At 43.8% G+C, this 20,082-nt stretch overlaps 1 protein-coding gene across 1 annotated transcript in view; it reads right to left on the minus strand.

Moving 5' to 3' along the window:
- The window catches only part of SRGAP1 (SLIT-ROBO Rho GTPase activating protein 1), a 538,479-nt gene that overhangs the window by 177,242 nt on the left and 341,155 nt on the right, over positions 1-20,082 (minus strand). Inside the window, exon 4 of the mRNA XM_086919057.1 lies at positions 10,359-10,421. Coding sequence (XP_086775183.1) covers positions 10,359-10,421 — 63 coding nt within the window. The remainder of the gene's footprint in view (positions 1-10,358; positions 10,422-20,082) is intronic.

Consider the following 20,082-nt stretch of genomic DNA (forward strand, 5'->3'; position numbering starts at 1 on the left):
TTACAAGGGCTGATGTGGCACAGGGCAGGGAGTCCCCAAGGTCACCTGGAGCTCAATCCAAATAGCAAGCAAAGTATTGAACAAATGGGAAATCTTTAAAGCATGGGACATGTGCATCTCACCATACTTTAAGACAGGATACCCTCTCCCACTACTTTCTACTAAGCAACGGGAATCAACGAACAACAGAGAAAATACATCCTCTGTGCTCAGGGGAGCACTAGGCGGTCTCTTCAAAGGGAGCAGGCACACAGCGCTCAAGCCGGCCATAAACAGCTCCTTTCCATAGACCAAGCAGATCCTTAGAACTGTTAACAAAAAAAGGAATATACAATGACAAACCACCCTATACAAAAGGTGGCCACAACAGTACAAAATAACTCTGAGATTATGCTCATGGAACATCAGTGGACTTAACAGCAAGGCAGCCAATCCTAAGTTTATAACATACCTCAAATCCTTCGACATTGTCCTATTGCAGGAAACATGGACGACAGACCCATTCTAACTACAAGGGTTCATCTGCTTCCACAATCCAGCTCTAAGAAAATCGCAATATGGACATCTCTCAGGCGGTCTAGCTACTTGCATCTCAATATCAAAAATGGCTACCGCAAGGGAAATTCCACCTCCCTTACCGTCAGTAAACATTATCAAGCTAGTTCTAAACCTCAAAGGTTTCAAGGAGGTGTTAATTGTCAACACATACATAAATCCAAAACAGAAAAAGCAGGAATCAAGGCTTCTAGTGGACCATCTCCTCTCAGCCATAAGTTCGCAGAACACCTCCAACCTTATCCTCTCCGGGGACCTAAACCAACAAATTCTGGGCTAATCAGTAAACGATGATGTACAAACCCAATCGCTCTACTGGGACATACCATTGCAAGCTAGTAGCAAACATGTCAGAGCAGCCAAGACGGGCAGGAAATTATTAGAAGATTTGGAGCCTATCAATCTGAGGGCACTGAATGGAAGATTTCACGAAGACTCCCCACCGGCTGCCTCATTTTACTCGGAAACTGCATATTCTACTTTAGACTATACCCTCGTCTTCCTCGCGCTTTTCCTTCACTAAATAGGATTCCACCTAGGTGATAAAGGGGAAGCGACCATCAACCCTAGGAAGTTTCACTCCAAATAATTCCACATAATTTAATACTCAACACAGTTGTAAGGCAAGCATGTCAAACAATAAACTTAAAACGAATTAAGTCGTCACTCGTAATTTCCCGGGAGGTTCTCCGAGGCGCAAAGATAATGTTACAGCATCAAATCGATCCCACCGTCAATCCAATTAGCAAATGGGAAACTTTAATTGCCAATATTTCAAGTTCCTTTTCATCTATTGCCAGATATACGCAATCTAATGAGCCTAGAGATGAAGAGAGGGCCCCTAGTGCACAGAGGACCGAATTGAAAATGTTAAAAAAAAAGGAAAAAACACTAACAAATTACTCAGATCACTGAGGTACCACCCGTGAGACCAGAAACTAAATCTATTATTATGTCAATAGAAAGGCAGAATGAAAAAACTTAACTGGGACATCAACAGGTCGAATGAAAACGAGTTTTGGGCAAATCTTCACCATGATTCCAAAGCAAACAACAGTTCACGCTTTTGGGCCACAAATTACAGAGGAGACCTGGACAACCTTTTTGGAATCCCACTTCAACCAGCAATTGCCTCGATCAGGATCCAACTCAGACTTCCAACCGACACGCCTCTCTCAAATCGAATGGAACCTGGATGAAGCGGATTATCAAGTCTGCACAACAACTATTAAGAAGCAAATCTCGAAAGAAGGATGGAAGGGGCCCTCAAACCGGATTCCACCAGCCCTTTTTAAACAAGATCCATAGTTCTGGTCAGGTATCCTGGTCCCCCTCTTCCAAAGCGTCAGACAGTCCGGGCATCGACCAGCCTCCTGGAAGGGCTCTATAATCTCCTCGATTTACAAGTCAGATGACAAAAACTCCCCGAACAACTATTGGTTGCACTACTAGACATTGAGGCAAAATACTTTGCTGGTACTCTACTTATATATCTCCAGGACTGGGCTAAGGAGAAGGAAATAATCCCCTGAAATCAAACTGGGTTTTGCAAAGACACAGGTACCTCAACTAACATATTAACTATGTCACTGCTCACTGACAAGGTTAAATCAACAAAACAGGCCATCCGTATCGGTTTCATCGATTTTAAGGCAGCCTTTGACAATGTTGACTGAGCAAGACTGTGGAGGAACCTGGCGAGTTGGGCCATTCTGTCATCACTCTTGGACCTTTTAATACACTTCCTCACTGAGACATGGGTACAGGTTAAACTAGGCAATGGTATACATTTTTCGAGGCACATACCAACTGGAAATGGGCTCAAACAGGGTGTGTGCTGTTGCCAACCCTGTTCAACTGTACATGGCAGACGTCAATTTTAAGCACCTACAATGCCCATGCCCCCCGATTTGGAGGCATAGCTATCTCCTGCATCTTATATGCCGATGAGGTGGTCCTGGCAAGCCATACTCAGGTGGGGATGCAACGTCTACTCGACAAAACGCAGGAGTATGCAGCAGAAAACACCTAGAAGTGAACCTTGAAAAAACAAAAACCCTGACAACTAAAAACAGTAAATGAGGGCCCCACACTTGGTACCTGCCCAAAAACACCAATCAAGAACACTTCGGCTTACAAATACCTAGGGGTTATTACCGACAAAGGTGGTCCATTTGCTGGTCAACTCGAGACAAACAGAAGGAAGGGGAAAGCAACAACATTAAGGAAGTACAAAACAAAACTAACAATTCTAACTACCATCACTTACAGCAGCGAAGCCCTGAGGCGCAAGAACACCACAATGGCCAGTGCCTACAGAGTCTTGGCCAAGGTCTACAGAGTCTTGTTTACCATTCCAACCTACACCTCACCATCCTAGATCCAGTTAGAGTTCAGCCTAACCAAACAACTTTCGGCAAGGCAAGGCTCTTACAAAATCTGCTGGCAAAAAATGAGTAACTCACCCCCAAATACGTTGAACCCCCAAGTCAGTTTCAATCAGCAAGCTGCTTTCAGCCTGCTCAAACACGGATAGCTTCCCTCACCATTACAATTTATTACGGATAATTGTCTCATGGGATCACTGAATTAGCAGTCCAAAAAAGGTGAGATTTGTGCCAGATTTTCAAAATAATCAAGAATTAGGGAAATTATTTCCATTTAGAATAACCTTGTTAGAACTGGGAGTCTCTAAATGGCAGAGGTGTGCACCTTCGTCCAAGTAGGATGGGGAAAGGGGGATACACACTCTAGATAACCCCTGCTGACCCCCTTGGTAGCTTGGCACAAGCAGACATGCTTATTCCAAAGGCAGTGTGCAAACTATTTGTACTCAAAGCACACAGTAGTACACCTCTAATGGACACCACACCAGTTTAGAAAAATAAGATATCTTTATCTAAACTCAACAAGACCAAAACGACAAAAATCCCACATACATTTAGTAAAATTGCACTTCGAAACAGTTATTTCCAAAATAAAGCTTGTAGAAAACAAAAAGCTCCACTTGGGGCTATTAAGATGTCGTGACAGCAATAAATCCAAAGTACCGGGCCGACCGTGAGTTGGGTGGCGTCGGGCACGGAGTCACATGGACCCCCAAACAAACAGTACCTTGGAAAATGAAGTCTATGACGATGCACAGTGTTGTAGAGGTGAGGCGTAGGTGCCAAAGTCAAGGCCGGATCCCTTGCTGCTGCAGGGGAGGCAAGGCGCTGTATCCGCTAGGCGGCAACGTGCGGAATCCAGGACTGGGGAAGTTAGATGCGTTGGGAGGTGAGGCGTCGATTCTGGTGAGGCGATGCGATGCCAAGTTGGCAAGTTCGTGGAGTCACCCTCGGCGGTTATTGGCACCGCAATAACAGGATGCAGGCACTGGCAACGACAGAGCCGCTGAGAGTGCTGGCATCAGGAATGCCAGTGACTGCAGGCATCGAAGGGCGTTGGAACTGTGGTGCAGGCCGGGCGATTCATCGTGCACTTCATGAGCAGTGCCCCTGGCCTCAGTGCAGGTTGCGTCGTCACAGGGGCATCGCTCACAGCGTCAGAGGTTGCTTTCCTTGCTTCTCTTAGGTTTCTTCCAGCTCCCAACAGTAGAGACTACCTCCAGAGGCCTCAGCAGTGGAGATCAAGGGAGCGGAGGATGAAGTATGTGTGTCCCTGAGACTTCAGAACAGGAGGCCAGCACACACAAGCCCTTGGAGATTCTTCTTCAAGCAGGTTTCACAGCAAAGTTCTAGTCTTTGTCTTTTCTTTGGCAGAAGCAGCAACTGCAGGCCAATCCCACATAGCAGACAGAAAAGGGGCAGTATTCCTCCTCACAGCCCTCCAGTTCTTCTCCTTGCGTCCAGCAGTGATCTAAAGTGATGGGGTTTAAGGTCCATTACTTATTTGATTTGATTCATTTGATTTGTAAATTTGTAGAGCGCAACGAATGCCCGGAGGCGTCTTGGCGCTGTGGACTCGGGGAGTGTAGCACTAGTGACCAAAGAGAACTAAATGTTAGTTTGGAAGAGCCAGGTTTTTACTTTTTTTCTGAATACTAAAAGGTCTCAGCTTTCTTTGATAGATGGCGGGAGAAGATTCCATAGCCTGGCAGCTCCCAACAGAAAGCTTCTTCCTCCCCATCGATTCTGTCTGAACCTAGGCACATGCAGAAGTCTGCGTTGTGCGGATCTGAGACTCCTAGAGGGGATGCAGAATTTTATAAGTGAGGTAGGCAGGGCCCTTTCCATGCAGTGCCTTAAATGTAATGCACAGAGTTTTGAATGCAATCCTCGTCTTCACCGGAAGCCAGTGCAATGCTCCTAGATGATGTGCCACTGGCTCATGCTTAGGGATGTTCAGGAGCATTCTGGCTGCAGCATTCTGCAGGCGTTGCATCTTTTTCAGAAATTGGATTTGAATGCCAACATATATTGCATTACCGTAATCCAGTCTTGAGAATGCAAGTGTAGTGACGAGCGTTTTTATTGCCTCCGGCGGCACGAAAGGTCGCACCTTCCGTATCAATTTCAGAATCAGCCAGAAGCTGGATGTAAGACAGTTGGTTTGACTATCGAAGGTAAGCCTACCATCGAACATATTCCCAAGGTTTTTTGTCTTATCGACCGGTGTAGGGCAATCTCCTAACGCAGAGGGCCACCACCTCCGAGACCATGACAACAGATTGGCGCCCAAAAGGAGCACCTCGGTCTAGCTGCCGTTCAGCTTGAGGCAGTTTGATTGCATCCATGCATTGACCTGGGTCATGCAGCTGTTAAATCGATCAGCTACCTCCTCTTCATTATTGTGGATGGACACCGCAATCTGCGTGTCGTCCGCATAAGAGATGACCGAGAATCCAAACTGCCTGATCAGGGAGGCCAGCGGGGATACATACAGATTAAACAAAGTAGGGCTCAACGAAGAGCCCTGTGGCACGCCGCACTGAAGATTAAAGGTTTGTGAGCTTACTTCATCCAGTTCCATTCGAAAAGATCTTATACCCCGTTTTGTCTTTGTTCAAGGGTCTCTGAGCCCAGCTCAAACCAATTCTGTCCTCACGTGCAGTATGAAAACAGGGGGTGGACACAGCATGTGCAAGGGAGACAGTCCCTATTCAGGTGCAAGGAAAACTCCTCCCACTAGTCTAAATGCAGCCAAGCCCCATTCAGCTCAGCTCAGTCATCCAGGAAGGGCCAGGCATACCTCAACCTCCCCAGTGGCTGTCTACAGTGACTGCACATCCCCAGCCCCTGTCATTCCAAAACCAGACAGTCAATCCACAAACTGGCAGAGGCACATAGAATAGTTAAAAAAGAAAATGCCTACTTTCTAAAAGTGGCATTTTCAAACACAATTTATAAACAATCTTTTCCAAAAGATGTGTTATTAAATTCTGAGTTCAGAGAGCCTAAACTGTATTCCTCCATCTTGTCCCATTTGGAAATTTTAATTGTAAGATGTTACAAAGTATCTCCAATGCTATCCTATGGGACAGATAACCTTTCAATAGTGAAAAAGGAAATTGGCAGTATTTCACTATAAAGACGTCTCACACACACCAGTACATGTCCTACCTTTCACCTACACTGCACCCTGCCCATAGTGGTACCTTGGGGGCTACCATAGGAGTGCCTTACATGCACGAAAAGGGAAGGTTAGGGTCTGGCAAGTGGGTGCACTTGCCAGGTCGACATGGTAGTTAAAAACTGCGCACAGAGACTGCAGTGGCAGGTCTGAGATACCTTTTCTGGGCTACTCATGTGGGTGGCACAATCAGTGCTGCAGGCTCACTAGCAGCATTTGATTTACAGGCCCTGGCACTCTCAGTGCAGTTTACTAAGGACTTACCAGTAAATCGAATATGCCAATCAGGGAGAACCAATTTTAACAATTTAAACAGGCACTTGCACTTTGACACTGATCAGCAGTGGCAAAGTGCTCAAAGCATGTAAGCCAGCAAAACTAAATCCAGCACAGCTTCGAAAATACAGGAGGCAGAGGCCAAAAGTCAGGGAAACCACGCCAAAGATGCCAATCATAACAAACCTCATATTCCTTTGCTCATGTTGCTCTACAACAAATTTAACATGGTTCTAGTCTTCATGAATACAAACCTGGACGGAAAATATACACAAATTTAATTTACTGAGCGAGCTCGCAACATAAGCAGCAAGTACAGGTCACTTTGAGGACAAGGTCAGTCGTATGAATTTAAGTATGGCCATTACACAAGTTTATTACAGAAAGATATTAGTGACTGCAAATCGGAGTGAATGAAGCAGTGCTCTGTAGGAAATTGTAAAGTGTGCGTCATGGTGATGAGCTGGGCAGCGTTCCCTCACTCAGTCTTCCATAGTGTGGGGAAGTGAGTTGAGTTGGATAACATCTTCTCCCCTTCCAGTCACCAAAGAGTCATTAAAGCAGGTGCTTGGGCTTTCAGTAGGATCTGTGGAAGGAGCGGCTGGCACAGGTAAGAGAGGTGAGGCGGGTCATGGGCGGCTGATGCGGTGAGCGCAAGGCAAGTGGTTTTAATTATTTATGTAATTTTACCTATCCCGTTGTTTGCCCATTTCCCTCTCCACTGCCCTGCCCCCGCCCCTCTTACCAGAGCTGGCCATGCCTGATCTATGGAGAAGACATGAATATTTTTAGTCTGAAAAGTATTTGAGCGGAGCATGCTGGATTCGGGGGGATCAGTGGCAGTGATCCTCCTGGACCTTAGCGCTGCTTTTGACACCGTGGACCATCAGGTGCTTCTCCAACGGCTGTCGGGGGTGGGGGTCACGGGTTTGGCCCTCAAATGGTTCGCCTCCTTCCTGGAAGGTCGTACATTTGAGGTGTGGGAAGGCCAGGAAAAATCATCTTCTACCCCTCTCCAGTGCGGTGTGCCACAGGGCTCTTCATTGAGCCCTACCTTATTCAACGTTTACATGGCCCCCCTGGAGAATGTGGTACGACCGCTGGGTATCAAAATCATCAGTTACGCTGATGATACTCAGCTGGTGGTAGGCCTTTCCCAGTCGGCGTACTATCCCGACCGGCTGCACACGTGTCTTGAAAAGATCTACACGTGGATGTGCAGCTCAGCCCTAAAGTTAAATGGCTCCAAAACGGAACTGATGCTGCTGGGGAACTCCTCTCCATCTTTGCCCCCCAGCAGCTGGCCAGACTGTTTGGGACCGATGCCCCCCCCCAAGCAGGAGATCAAGAGCTTGGGGGTATGGCTGGAGCAGGACCTATCATTTAAAACCCATGCCAAAAAGACTGCTGGCGTGTGCTTTGGCCTGCTCCGTTCAGCCCAGAAGATTCTGCCCTTGCTCCCAGTGGCCACTCGAAGGCTTCTCATCCAGGGACTTATCTCGCGGCTGGATTTCAGCAATGCGCTATTCCTGGGCGCACCCGAATCTACCCTGAACAGACTGCAGCAAGTGCAGAACGCGGCTGCTAGGCTTTTGACGGGTCTCCCTAGGCGTCAATCTGCCCGCCCGGCGTTGAGGGCACTGCACTGGCTCCCTGTGAGGGACAGGGTGAAATTCAAGTCACTCTGCATCGCCCACAAAGTTCTGCACGGGGTGGGTCCACCTATTCTGGAGGAGATGGTCCAGCCCTATAAGGCCTCTCGCTCCCTTCGCTCTGACCACCAACATCTCCTTCAGGTTGGCAGGGTGAAAAAGGCAAGAACTGGTGGCAGAAGGTTTTCAATAAATGTGGCCTCCTTGTGGAACTCACTGCCCTTACAACTGCGCTCCGAAGCCAGTCTTCTCAGGTTCCGTAAACTTTTAAAAACTTTTTTGTTCTCTGTTTAATCTTTGCACTCTTTTAGTAGTGTTATGTTCTGATAAGCGCGGGGATGCCTATTGGTAACCAGGCGCTCTACAAAACTCAGAATAATAATAATAATAATAATAGTGTGGGGATGTGTGCGCAAAGGAGGACAGAAGCAAAAAAGACAGTATTGGAATATGATGCAACCCTAACCTGTCCAGCGGGGCCAGGGTTATCTTTATGTCAGATGGCAACGTCGCTTGATACCCACCTCTAACTTAGTGCCCTGCTTTGTCCAGTTCAGAAACCCAAGAAAGGTAGGAGTCCCTGGATGTCCAAGTGAGCAAGGTCCAATCCACTGAACTATCTGATTGAATGGCTAAATATATTTCTGATTTATCTGAATTAGTCATGGGAGTATATATATAAGTTAAGGGACAGAAGGTGATGTGGCATGGAGAGGGAGGTTGTACTATTGACCAGGTAAATACATCATCTCCAGTGGGAGCTGCACAGGCACAACAAGAGTAATTTAAGACATTCATGTGCCGAGGTTGGGGTTCGATCCTCTGTACCCCAAAGCAGAGGTATCAAACATAGTATTTGTACTGCGTCAGCATATTGATCTATATGGAAATCAGAAAGCAGGCCGTGTGATCCTTCTGGCTGGTTTGAGTCTCCACATGCCAAGGTCGGTCAGCTCTATGAGACCCCCTCACTGACCACAGCAGGAGAAGTTCTCCACTAGCGAGTCAGGTGGGTCGTCAACAAGCAAGACGGCAGCAAAAACTATTACTGGACATGCAGTCTAGAAGTGTTATGAAAATCAAGATTTCTGCAAAAAGCGCAGGATCAGAAGGCGTCAGAGGGGACGATGAAACTAATGAAGTCAACTAGGACTTGTGTCATAACAGTATTTGAAGTACAGACATTAAATTCAAAGTAAGCTGTTTTCATAACCTAATTTTGTTGACAGGTAACACGGCACACTGCACAAAGTGACTGCAGTTTACATTCCATGGGGGCATAAGTAAACAGAAAGGTAGGGATCATCTGAAAGGCTTTCCAAACAAAAGCATTCTTTAGAATGAACATAAATCATTTGAAATTTAAAAAGTAAACCTTTTAGTCAATGCAGCCAAGAACAAACGATGCATAAAAGCGGATACAAATATTTACCTTTTGCATGTCTGATTTGCGGCCTCTTGGGTTTCCATAAATGCCAGCTTTATCTAAAGAAACTACGAGCTCATCCGCCATTTTGGCTTCCAACCCACAAGCTCACAGAGAAGTTAATAATGCTTTAGAATTTAAGGCCCAAACAACATTTTTTTGATGGGTGACATCAAATGGCAGAAATCAACCTCTCCCACTCCACAGGAGGTCCGTGGGAGGTGAATGAGCACTTTATTCACTCCGATAACCACGCCCAGTTACCAGGTGCACCAGAAGGGGAGGTGCTTCTCCATCCATGCCCAACAAGCATCAATGTAGATGTGTGCTTTGCTAGCACTGCCCCGCCCAGATCCATTTGCTCCTGCCATTATATGGGGCACACACTTGCGGCATGTATATCCGACAAGGTGGGAGAACATTTCCATCCTTGCTGGAGACTGCCGCTCCAAAGGGGTCTTCTTAGGGGCATTAACAAATATTAAGGCCACCGATAATCCCCTAATATTACTAAACAATACATTTACTCTTGAATGTTTAGGGGGTTGGTGGGTGGGTTTGCTGAATGTTCAGAGTTATATACTGCATTGTCTCCATATAATCTGTAAAACGTCTATACATCACTACGGAGCACAGAAGATATTACAGAACACATGCACTTGTGGGAACAGTCCAGCTACCTCACAGTGTAAGAAAAACATACAGTTTCATTCAACTTCTTTCATTAGCTAGCCAAAGTCTCCATCCATCCCCCAAAATGTTCATTTTTGGTCCATGTGCACAGCGCAAAGCATGCCTTGGTCAGGGGCGCTTACCGTACAGCGAGAAGGGATTTTGCTCAGCAGCTTTGGCATGAGAGTGTAGATAAGCGCGCTTACCGTGTAAAGCTCATTAAGAACTTTCATTAAATCCTCATGAAGTTGGAAAGCAATCTCCTTGCTCTGTAATTAAAAAGAAATAGAGGACAATGAGCACAGGATCATACTACCTTTATTTGTCAAACAATACTGCAATCCAACATGTAGAGATAACTGAGAAAGTGCATACATAGGTACGACTTGTCACCTATGTGCTTTGATTTGATTTCAATTAACTTTATCTCACATTGAATGAACTTGTTTTTGTTACCTCTTGTAATTACATACCTTCAATAAATTAAAAGCAGAGTGCTTTTTGTTTGCAGCGACTCCTTCGTCAACTATCCTTAGGATTAAAGCAAGTGAGGGACTAATCCCTAGGTCTCACACACCAGACAGCACAGGCTGTGTGGTTGGGAAAGACCCATTACATATTGCTAAGCATTTGTTGGCTTTGTCACTCTCATTTGCTTGCTTGACTAATACAAATAAAAAACAATGTAAAAAAATAGCTCGATTCAAAGACAAACACGGGAAATTAAAGACAGGAGAAATACGTCTACTCCTCTTTCGGATTTCGGACTTCTTGAAATATTCCCCCCAAAAATATACCTTGAAAACTAAGACATATGTGCATGGCCTTCCACCTGACCTACACCCTTTCCCACCCTTATTTAAATCCATTAATACAGAATTGTCCACCTGTGACGCAGACTCTACCATTGGGTTCCTACACAAACATCTTGGTTCTGCGCACACAATACACTATTGTTTCCTCATTATTGTTGGATAACGGTTTATAATCCAATTCGAGCAAGGATAAGAAAATTAGAATGCTCATCAGGACAGATATTCTTGGTATAGATTTGCTGGTGGAATAGAATGTCCTAGTAACATATTCTATTTAGAGCTACTATACTCATAAATACACATTAATTACTAAAGTGCAAAGGTCAAATTGCAATTTATTACCACTGGATAGCAAATTAAACATCAGAAAAACACTCTACACAGGGAAACATTTTTTAAATAGTCACAAGTCCTCTTCAATGTGACTTTACTTTACTGTAATAATTTAAAGATTTTATAATAGGTAAGAGTACCCCCAATATTAATTTCTTTTAGGTCTAGAGGAGGGGGAAAAACTGAAAAGTACGTAATATATAAACCTCTGGACTGACCTATCTAATTTCAACAAGTTGGTATTACTCAAACCATTTTCTTACAAGGACACAGCAAACCTATATCAATATATGCGACAACCAGTATATAGGCTTTGTTTATCATTTATTTCTCTTAGTTTATAATTCATTTCAAAAAGCCATTTTTTTAGTATTTTTCAAAAGGATTTTTTTACACAAATAAAAGTACATAAATATGATCATTCCTATATTTTTAGAAAAAAGAGTAATTTTACAGTAAGTACAAATACACAATTTCAATTAGTGCCCCCACCTAAACATTCTAATATAAGAAAGTAAAGCTAAAAAAGAACAGCTTTATTCATTCATCCAAATCAGTCTCACCAATCATACTGTTCATACATGCTGTTTCTTGCATACAACACACAAAAGATCATAAAAAATCATACAATCAACCGAATTTACAAGAGCCCCCACAGGGGATATTGTTTAGATGTTATACACAGATGTCAGACCCAAAGTTTTTGTCATTTATTTTCCTTCTTTTGGGGATCCTTCTCAGTTAGATTTTCCGTTGTCTGTAAGTGGCCAATGTACGTTTCGGTGCAAACATAACACTATGCCACCTTCATCAGGGCCAATAAATATACATTGTTCTTGGAGGTAGGGGTATCTTCAGTATATTTATTCCAAAGTAACTATAATGTTGCAGGTTACATTAAAGGTTTGTAAATGTTTATGTCACCTGTTAATATTTAGGTGTCCAAGCCAGATAAATATTAACTGCTGTACTCAGAAGTGCAGTATTTAGTTCCATGTGACAGGTACCTGTATCTTCAGAATATCAGGCACATCTATTTTCTTCTTCTTTGTATATAGTTAGAGAGATTCTTGTAGGTTTAAGCTGTCTCCCGAGGTGGTAGATTCTCTTGCTAGATATCAATGAGGTGTTTTTTTATTTTTCACAAGTCTTTATATTTCCAAGAATCAGTCAAAACCTCATGCGGGTAGAGCTTGCTTCCACTAACGGCGTCTTCGGACCACCTGGCTGAAGTATGAGAGCGCGGACATCTTCCATTTTTTAAAGGAGAAAAGTTGCCTACGTTCCTAACGCAAATCAAGTCAGCCCAGAGGTTTATATATTACGTACATAATTTAAAGATGTGCATCCTGCTTTTTTTTATTGAAACAAATACACATGAACATATGCAATGGAATAAGCCTTACATAGCACATTGAACTTCACAAACACACGTTGATTTCCCATGTTAATTCCCACAGGAATCTTGTGACGTTGCTACAGAAAAAATAGCTGAATGTAAATTACATACATTTTGAACCTAAGGCCTTTACTCAGCCATTTTCAACACGTGCTTTAAAGGAGGGGTTTGGGGTGGTAATAAAATTGTTACAAAATATGTACACCTTGACAGTTGGTCTCGCAGGAGTCTTGCAATACCAAAAAAAGAAAAACATTTTAGGGCCCTCTAATTGGCAGACAGAGCTTTTTCGATCATCTGCCATGTTGGTACTGTGCCACTGGTCCTGTGGTACTGAGCAATCTAATTGGCTGGCTGCAACCAAAAAAAAATGCTGTGGATGCCATTACAAGGGTCAAGAACTCGGTTGACCATCCTGCAGGGAGTAGGAGAAGGAGGGTTGAATGCAGGGTCTGGCCGGAGACTGGACCCAACAGTCAACCCTACTGCGTGCAAAGCCTTTGACTGTGTGCAGTAGGGAGATGACCGCCCACAGTGAAGTTGGCCCCAGTGCCTTGCTGGAGGCAAAGCCCCATGGCCTAACGTTTGGTGGGCATGGCCATATGCTGTGTGGAGAGGTGGGTTAACCAACTGTGGTGGTTTGGGCACAGGGTTAAAGGCCGTGCACAATGGCAGAGTTATCTGCCCCTAGTAGGTTGGGTGTAGGATCTGGTTGGACACCAGACCCTGCTTCTAAACCTATGCTGTGCATGGCCAACACCCATGCTCGTTGGGGGAGTTGGCTGAATATGATTTAAAAAACTGAAATTCACTGAAAAAAAAACTGAGGTTAAAGTGATGTTATAGTTAGGTATGGTAATAAGATCTTACCTTACATTAAAAAAAAGCGCTAGAAATTCACTGCGAAAAACAAAGTTTAAAGTGATCCCACCGTAAAACAGGTGTGAGAGCTTCCACAAACAACTGTACACCAAAATCTATTCTACTTTCGATCTCTCAAGGTTGTAGCAATGGCTACATTTTTTTACTGCCAAATGTTAAGATTTTTTTCATATTGATATTTAAATAGTTTGCAGCATTATTAACCCCTTCACTGCGGCGGCTATTCCCCCGCAGTGCTAAGGGGCGGGGCGGAAATGCGGCAGGCGCATGCTGGTGATGGAACTGCTCCGTCAACAGCGTTGGTTGCGCTGTGCTTATGATGGAGCGGTTCCATCATGGCCCCGCCCGCTCAATAGAACGCTCAGCGCAGGCGCGGAATTCGCGCCGCGCAGGAGCGTCGGGCGGGCCATGACGGAACCGCTCCGTCATCAGCACAGCGCCACCGCAGCTGATGACGGAGCGGTTCCGTCATCAGCATGCAAAGGGTTAATTGACAAATGATGTATCCATTGCTGGAGTGCAAATGAGATGTGACTTATAGTTATCTGGTCATCAGCGTATGTTAAAGGGGGGGGGGATCTAGAAGCCACTTAAGTGAGCAAGAAATAAACAATTTCACGATACAGCAGTACGTGTACTATGTATAAATTAACCAATGTAGGGGCAAGCACACAGCCTTGTTTCAGGCCATTTTCGGTCTTAATTCTTTCTGAGCTTGCTTCCACTTTTTCACACTCGATCAAAAGCTTAAGAGCAATCCACTAAGCAACAATTGAGGTTGGGGCTCAAGGGGATACTCTTTGAAGCCAAACAGCACAGTTGCCATGATGTTGTCTACTGTGCAGGACTATGATCTAAAAACTACTGGCTGAAGACGTAGAATCCCCAAGTTGTTTGTCCATTCTACTAAGTGTCTCAACATTAACTTGCCCAATAACGTCCCCTCGCTACCAAGGGTACAATAATTTGAAATGTGCTGGGGTTGGATCTTGTTCCTTTCTTACGGAAGGGTAACAGATTGCTCCTCTACCAAGGAAGTGGTATTTCTCCATTATATATAATACACTGACATGGGTTCAGTGTCACTACAGAAATAGGTATCCATTTGGATGTATATAGCTCCCGCCTCTCAGTCGAATTTGCATTTTGATTAAGAGGAATGTGACAAAATTCCATCTGTTACTACAGAGACAGATTTTTATTCTGCCTGCACATCTCTTGTTCAAACTATTTTATTAACTTTAATGTAAAGAAGTAAGGCATTCAAATTCAGTGTTAAAACACTCCATGTCCTCTGCCTTTTACCAATAGGATCATGGATAGAATTAATTATCTAGTATCAATAGTTTTCCTCATAAGCAGTAGATTTAATGCCTGTGAGGCAATACCTTTGAATTGCTGCCCTCCAATATTAAAAACTAAGAGCATCTTAGAAAAGATACTAGTTCTTGCAGTATCTTGCTAGGCTTTCCTCAGCATCAGATCCCAGGTCATAACAGTTGAACTTGGGGTTGGATCCTGTAACGAAACAGGAAGAGTTATCATGTCAAGATAATACTGTACATGTTTTTTTAGATATGATTTTGCGTAAGGTACTCACAGTTCTTAATAACTGATATATGATGTGCTAGCAATAGGAACCACAAAATGTGTATATCTGTTAATTCCTTTTCCAGTGGCACACGAGCCAAGTAGAAATGAAGTTTATCTTCAGAGAGTGCACAATTCCAAAGCTTCAGGTAGGTATCTTACTAGTAGGGGAGAATTGTTAATGAACTATGGTATGCTTCAGTTTCAGAAATAGAAAGCTTCATATCAGACTACAAAGAGGTAGTTACACAGAGATTCAGTTAAGGTATAACCTTTTCAATGTGTGGTTAGATGCACGTCTTTCAGGGAAGCTAATTTAAATATCTACGATTTTCTTTAGATACGTCTACTTGCAGAAATGAGTGCCCATCAGAAGTGACGAGTCAGAGTGGTAGTATCTGGTATCTCTATTTTCTGTTCTCAGTACTAACCCTCATATTCTCAGTGAACGTGGTCATTGGAGAGGCGCTTAGAGACATACAAGTGCATTGCTCCCATTGAATCCAGAGTACAAAGTTAGTGTTTTCTGACATAAGGCCCAACAAGTCAGAAACACATGTGTATTGCATGTGCCAGCATTTAGAGTGATGTGAGCTAAGAGTTTGAACTGAGCTGTACCTTTTTGTGGTGTGGCCAAGAATAATTTACATATAATTGTTTCCTACCTACAATAGTACAGACAAGCTATAACTGATGGGTGGATGCACCCAGAGTAAGTAATAGTTGTTTGAAATGATTCAAAAATCACATCTGTACTCTCTAAGAGAACGCCATGAAGCATACAACATTTTATTGATAGGGAACCACAATACTGGCCTTTCAGATAAGGCAAGAAAGCCCATTTCGAAGAGTTTCAATGAAGGTGAGATTTTGGGTGGCAATTGCTTAGCTTGAGAACTGGTCTAATCACCTAATCGGCATTTTGAATCACATTTTTAATTAAACAAGAGTTTACTGCTCTGAGGTAACCAGCATTAGGATCTTCCACCAGTTGCTAAAGGAGGCAACATCTCGGTTGATCCACAAACTCAGCCATTACAGAAAGAATGTAATAGATTTTCTCCTCAATCCCAATCACATCTCAAATGTTGGGTGGATATAGATTTTTACACTGTTAAGATTTCTTTTAATATTGTCTGCCAGGATGGGAGCTGCTTTGCAATGAGCTCTGGTCAATGCAGGGATAAAAGCATAGTCTATAAAAAGTATCATCTTTGGAAACAAAACAAAATTACTCCTTACTACATCAAGAGAGTAATATGCATGTAGACACTTTGAGTTATAAGTAGTATTAAGCTAAACCACTGCAATATGCTACTGGCAGGACTACTGGGAAAACTGCACACAGCAACAATCTAAATCAGTATAAGCAGGGTCCTCGGACAGAATCTACATTGTAGTTCCAAGATTCTCCTTGGAATAAGATGCTATTCGAAATCCTCATCGGTGGAGTCAAAACTCAAACATGCTTGTAAAAGCCATTGCATCCAATCTGAGCCCTTAGTCTGCTTTTAGTAGTGAGTTTACAGATGCCTACTGCAGTTCTTTTTATTTTAGAACTATTCAGAAATCAAAAAAGAAAGCAGTATGTCAGACATATTTTAAACTTTATTAAATTCAGCTGCAGTTCCTCCGTAATGGCGAAGGAGTGTCTTTCCACTGGTCAGTCAGTCACACTAAAATATTATGATAATAAAGCAATAATATAATTTTATTTTTCTGTGACTGACTTTGGCTGAGGCGTGAGTGTGTTTAGGGCAGGGCCGGAGGAATTGTGGGCACTTAGAAGTGCGCATGTCAGTTTGGCCGACTGTCTTAGGCTGGCCAAACAGACACACGCAAATTCTATTTCACCAACCCAGATGTGTTGCACAGCCAGGTTGGAGAAAAGCTGCAGGCTCTGTCTGAGCGGCATTATTATTTTTACTCGAAATTCCTTGTCCACCCCCCAACTTTTGTTTTGCGGCGGTCGCTACAAATTAAATAATCATATCAGCATCATCAGTATGTCAAATTATGTAGACTAAAACACTCTATAAACAGAACTAGTAAAACACGTATTATGAACTAAAATAGTTTACAACACTAAACATAAAATAGTTTGCAAAGAAATAGACACAAACACCAGCTTTGCGTGCCAAAGAAAGGCAAAGGGTGTGAAAGGACTTATGTTATTGGTCTCTTCTATAAGTCCCTATGGGTAACTCACGAAAAATCACTCTGGGCTCAATTCAGTAATTCAAATCCATTTACAGGTACTTGTTTTTAATCACTTTAATCCGTCATTTAGAGTATCGACCTTATAAATACTCATTAATTTACTTTTAGATGCCTATAAAGCAATTTGTCCTATACCCCGAGTTTAAAAAAAGATCATCATTTTAAACTCCATTCAGAGAAAATCAATTAAGAATTATCTTCTTCAAAAGACCCTTAAGACACTGGACAATCTTCCTATTTTTTGGTTAGAAGATTTTGCACACGTTTCCCAAAATACTTCACTTTAGAGTTACTTTTTACATAGGGCACCTAGTTTAAACTAAACCTTTACCAGTGTCAGTGACCTATCACTTCAATCACCAGCACCCAAGAGAGACAGCTTGTGTGCTTAGTCAACTACATACCAAAGGCGTAACACACAATGATGGGCACCTCTGCAAAATGTGATGTGGCCCCAAAGTCTTGCATATCTCAGATATTCATTGACCTTGGGCTTAATGGGACCTTTTGAAGTGCTAGTGGGGACCCTCTATGGTTTGGGGCTCCCCTGTCCCACAGGGGTTGCAGCTGTGGCGAGGGGAAAGTGTGTGTGGGGGGGGGAGGGTGGGGGGTCAATGAAAAAACTTACCTGCACACCGGCCAGTCGCTTTCTCACCATCCTCTTCAGTGGAGCTCAGGAGCAGGAAGGAAGCAGGAACCAGGAAGCACTCAGGCTCCCAGTCTCTCCCAGCCAATCACAATGCTGCCTTATGGCGGCAGCGTTGTGATTGGTCTGAGCGCTGTGGTTCGGCGCTCAGAGAGGGACTGGGGGCCTGGGCAGGTTCTCCATCCATGTTTTAATGTAGTCTGGGTGGAGAACATGCAAAGTGCGCATGAATGTTTGGTTCACACTAGAAGGCTGGCCAAACATTCATGCCCACTTACAAGAGTGCCACCACTGTTCTGGTGACGTGCAGCCCTGCCCCGGACCTAACCAGCTGAGTCACAGATGGAAAAATAAAATGATAACGTTTGTTATTATCATTTTATTTTTCCTTTTGTCAACTGCTCACAGAGCAGTGGGGCAACCCTCCTTCGCATTAGCGACGGAGCCGCTCGGGGGCTGCAGGCATCTGCATTACGCCCCTGTTGCCTACCAACCTCCATTTTGTACATCAGTATGGAGTGAGGGCAGCAGGGATGTGAGGGCAGCAGGGATGCGACGCTACTTAGGTGAGGCCGGGGTGAGTGACATATTTTTAGGACCAGCAGCATACCCGGTCTTCTCGGACAATACTTAAACTCTTCTTCAGACATTAAAGCAGGGGTTGAACAAGTGAAGCTCATACAACATGTGCCTGGAAGGGAGGAGCCGACACCTGCACTACAGTTATGTTGCCAGGTAAATGAGACACGTCCAACATGTTGATGATTCTGACAACTCACCTGAACACAGTGCTTAATTTGAGCCGGTGCTTTCCGGTGCTCAGCACAGCCACTTAATTGGTTTCCAGTGCTCGGCACCTAATTATCAACACCATGCTTAGAACAGTCTACCAGATGGTGGCGCTGCTCATCTAATTTAGAGATGGGGATAACAACGGTTGTTTAGGAATACAATATGCATAAAATTGCTCATACTTGCCTCCCCAGCCATTCCTTTAGCTTTGGGTACCTGTAATAATGTTAACTGTCGCATTTACAGGCGCGAGAGAGATGGTTACTAGTTGTTTTGGCAGCGATGACAAGGGTGATGGGCAGTGCAAGCTACAGTGACCTCCTGGTCAGAGCCCTGGCACTTAATATTTTACAAATTAAGCACTGCCTGAACAGAGCACCATCCAGTCCCCAGTGTGCGCTGTCTCCATTGGCCATGAAAGGGAGGGAGGTTACTAGAGCTCGTGTTTCTCATTCTGAACAATTTAGAAAAGGTAAGTACTTCCAGTTTACAATAAGGTTAATATTAATTCCTCTTTTCCTGGTTTTCCGTAGGGTTCAAGTGATAAGTACAGGCCCTGAAACTATCACGGTGACCCATATACCATCTGTTACAAATCACCGGAGTATTACCCACCTGCTAGGTTGCATGGCAGTTTACAAAGTGTGTCAACGAATGGAACAAAATGGCACGTTTGCTACCCAGGGAAGCATATACACACAGAACGAAACCCATTCCAGACCTGAGCCTTAAACTAGACTAAACAAGTCTGGCATTCAGTGCCCAGGGGCAATCGTCTGTCAATCAAAGATATCTAGGATCTAGTTTTTCTCTGCCTCAGGCCTGCACACTCCTTCCATGCATGACCCCTTTTGACTTCTGGCGACCCCCACTGAATCTCTACTGGAAGCTGAGGGGGGGGGGGGGTGGGGGGGGGGGAGAGGGGGTCGGATCGGGCTAGTCTAAGCAATTTCTACAAACTCCCCCTCAAAACATTACACAAAATACAGAAACAAGGGTAAATTGAACAAATACACATATTATAGTTATTTCACAAACGAAAAAATGCACAAAAATCAAATTTGTTATTGTAGTGTTGGAGCTTTGTAAAATTAGCCTCTATTTCGGAAAGACAAAACGATATGGTAGACTTTATCTAGCACATCAATTTGTCTTTTTGCTTCAAATGCCTGCTCTCATAGTCCACGTATAACCAGTGGCGGCTATCGGTTATAAAATATAGTAGGCGCGACCATAAATGCTGCACTTCTCCT

The sequence above is a fragment of the Lissotriton vulgaris genome, chromosome 1_1 (genome assembly GCF_964263255.1).
Source record: "Lissotriton vulgaris chromosome 1_1, aLisVul1.2, whole genome shotgun sequence".
Classification (NCBI taxonomy): domain Eukaryota; kingdom Metazoa; phylum Chordata; class Amphibia; order Caudata; family Salamandridae; genus Lissotriton; species Lissotriton vulgaris.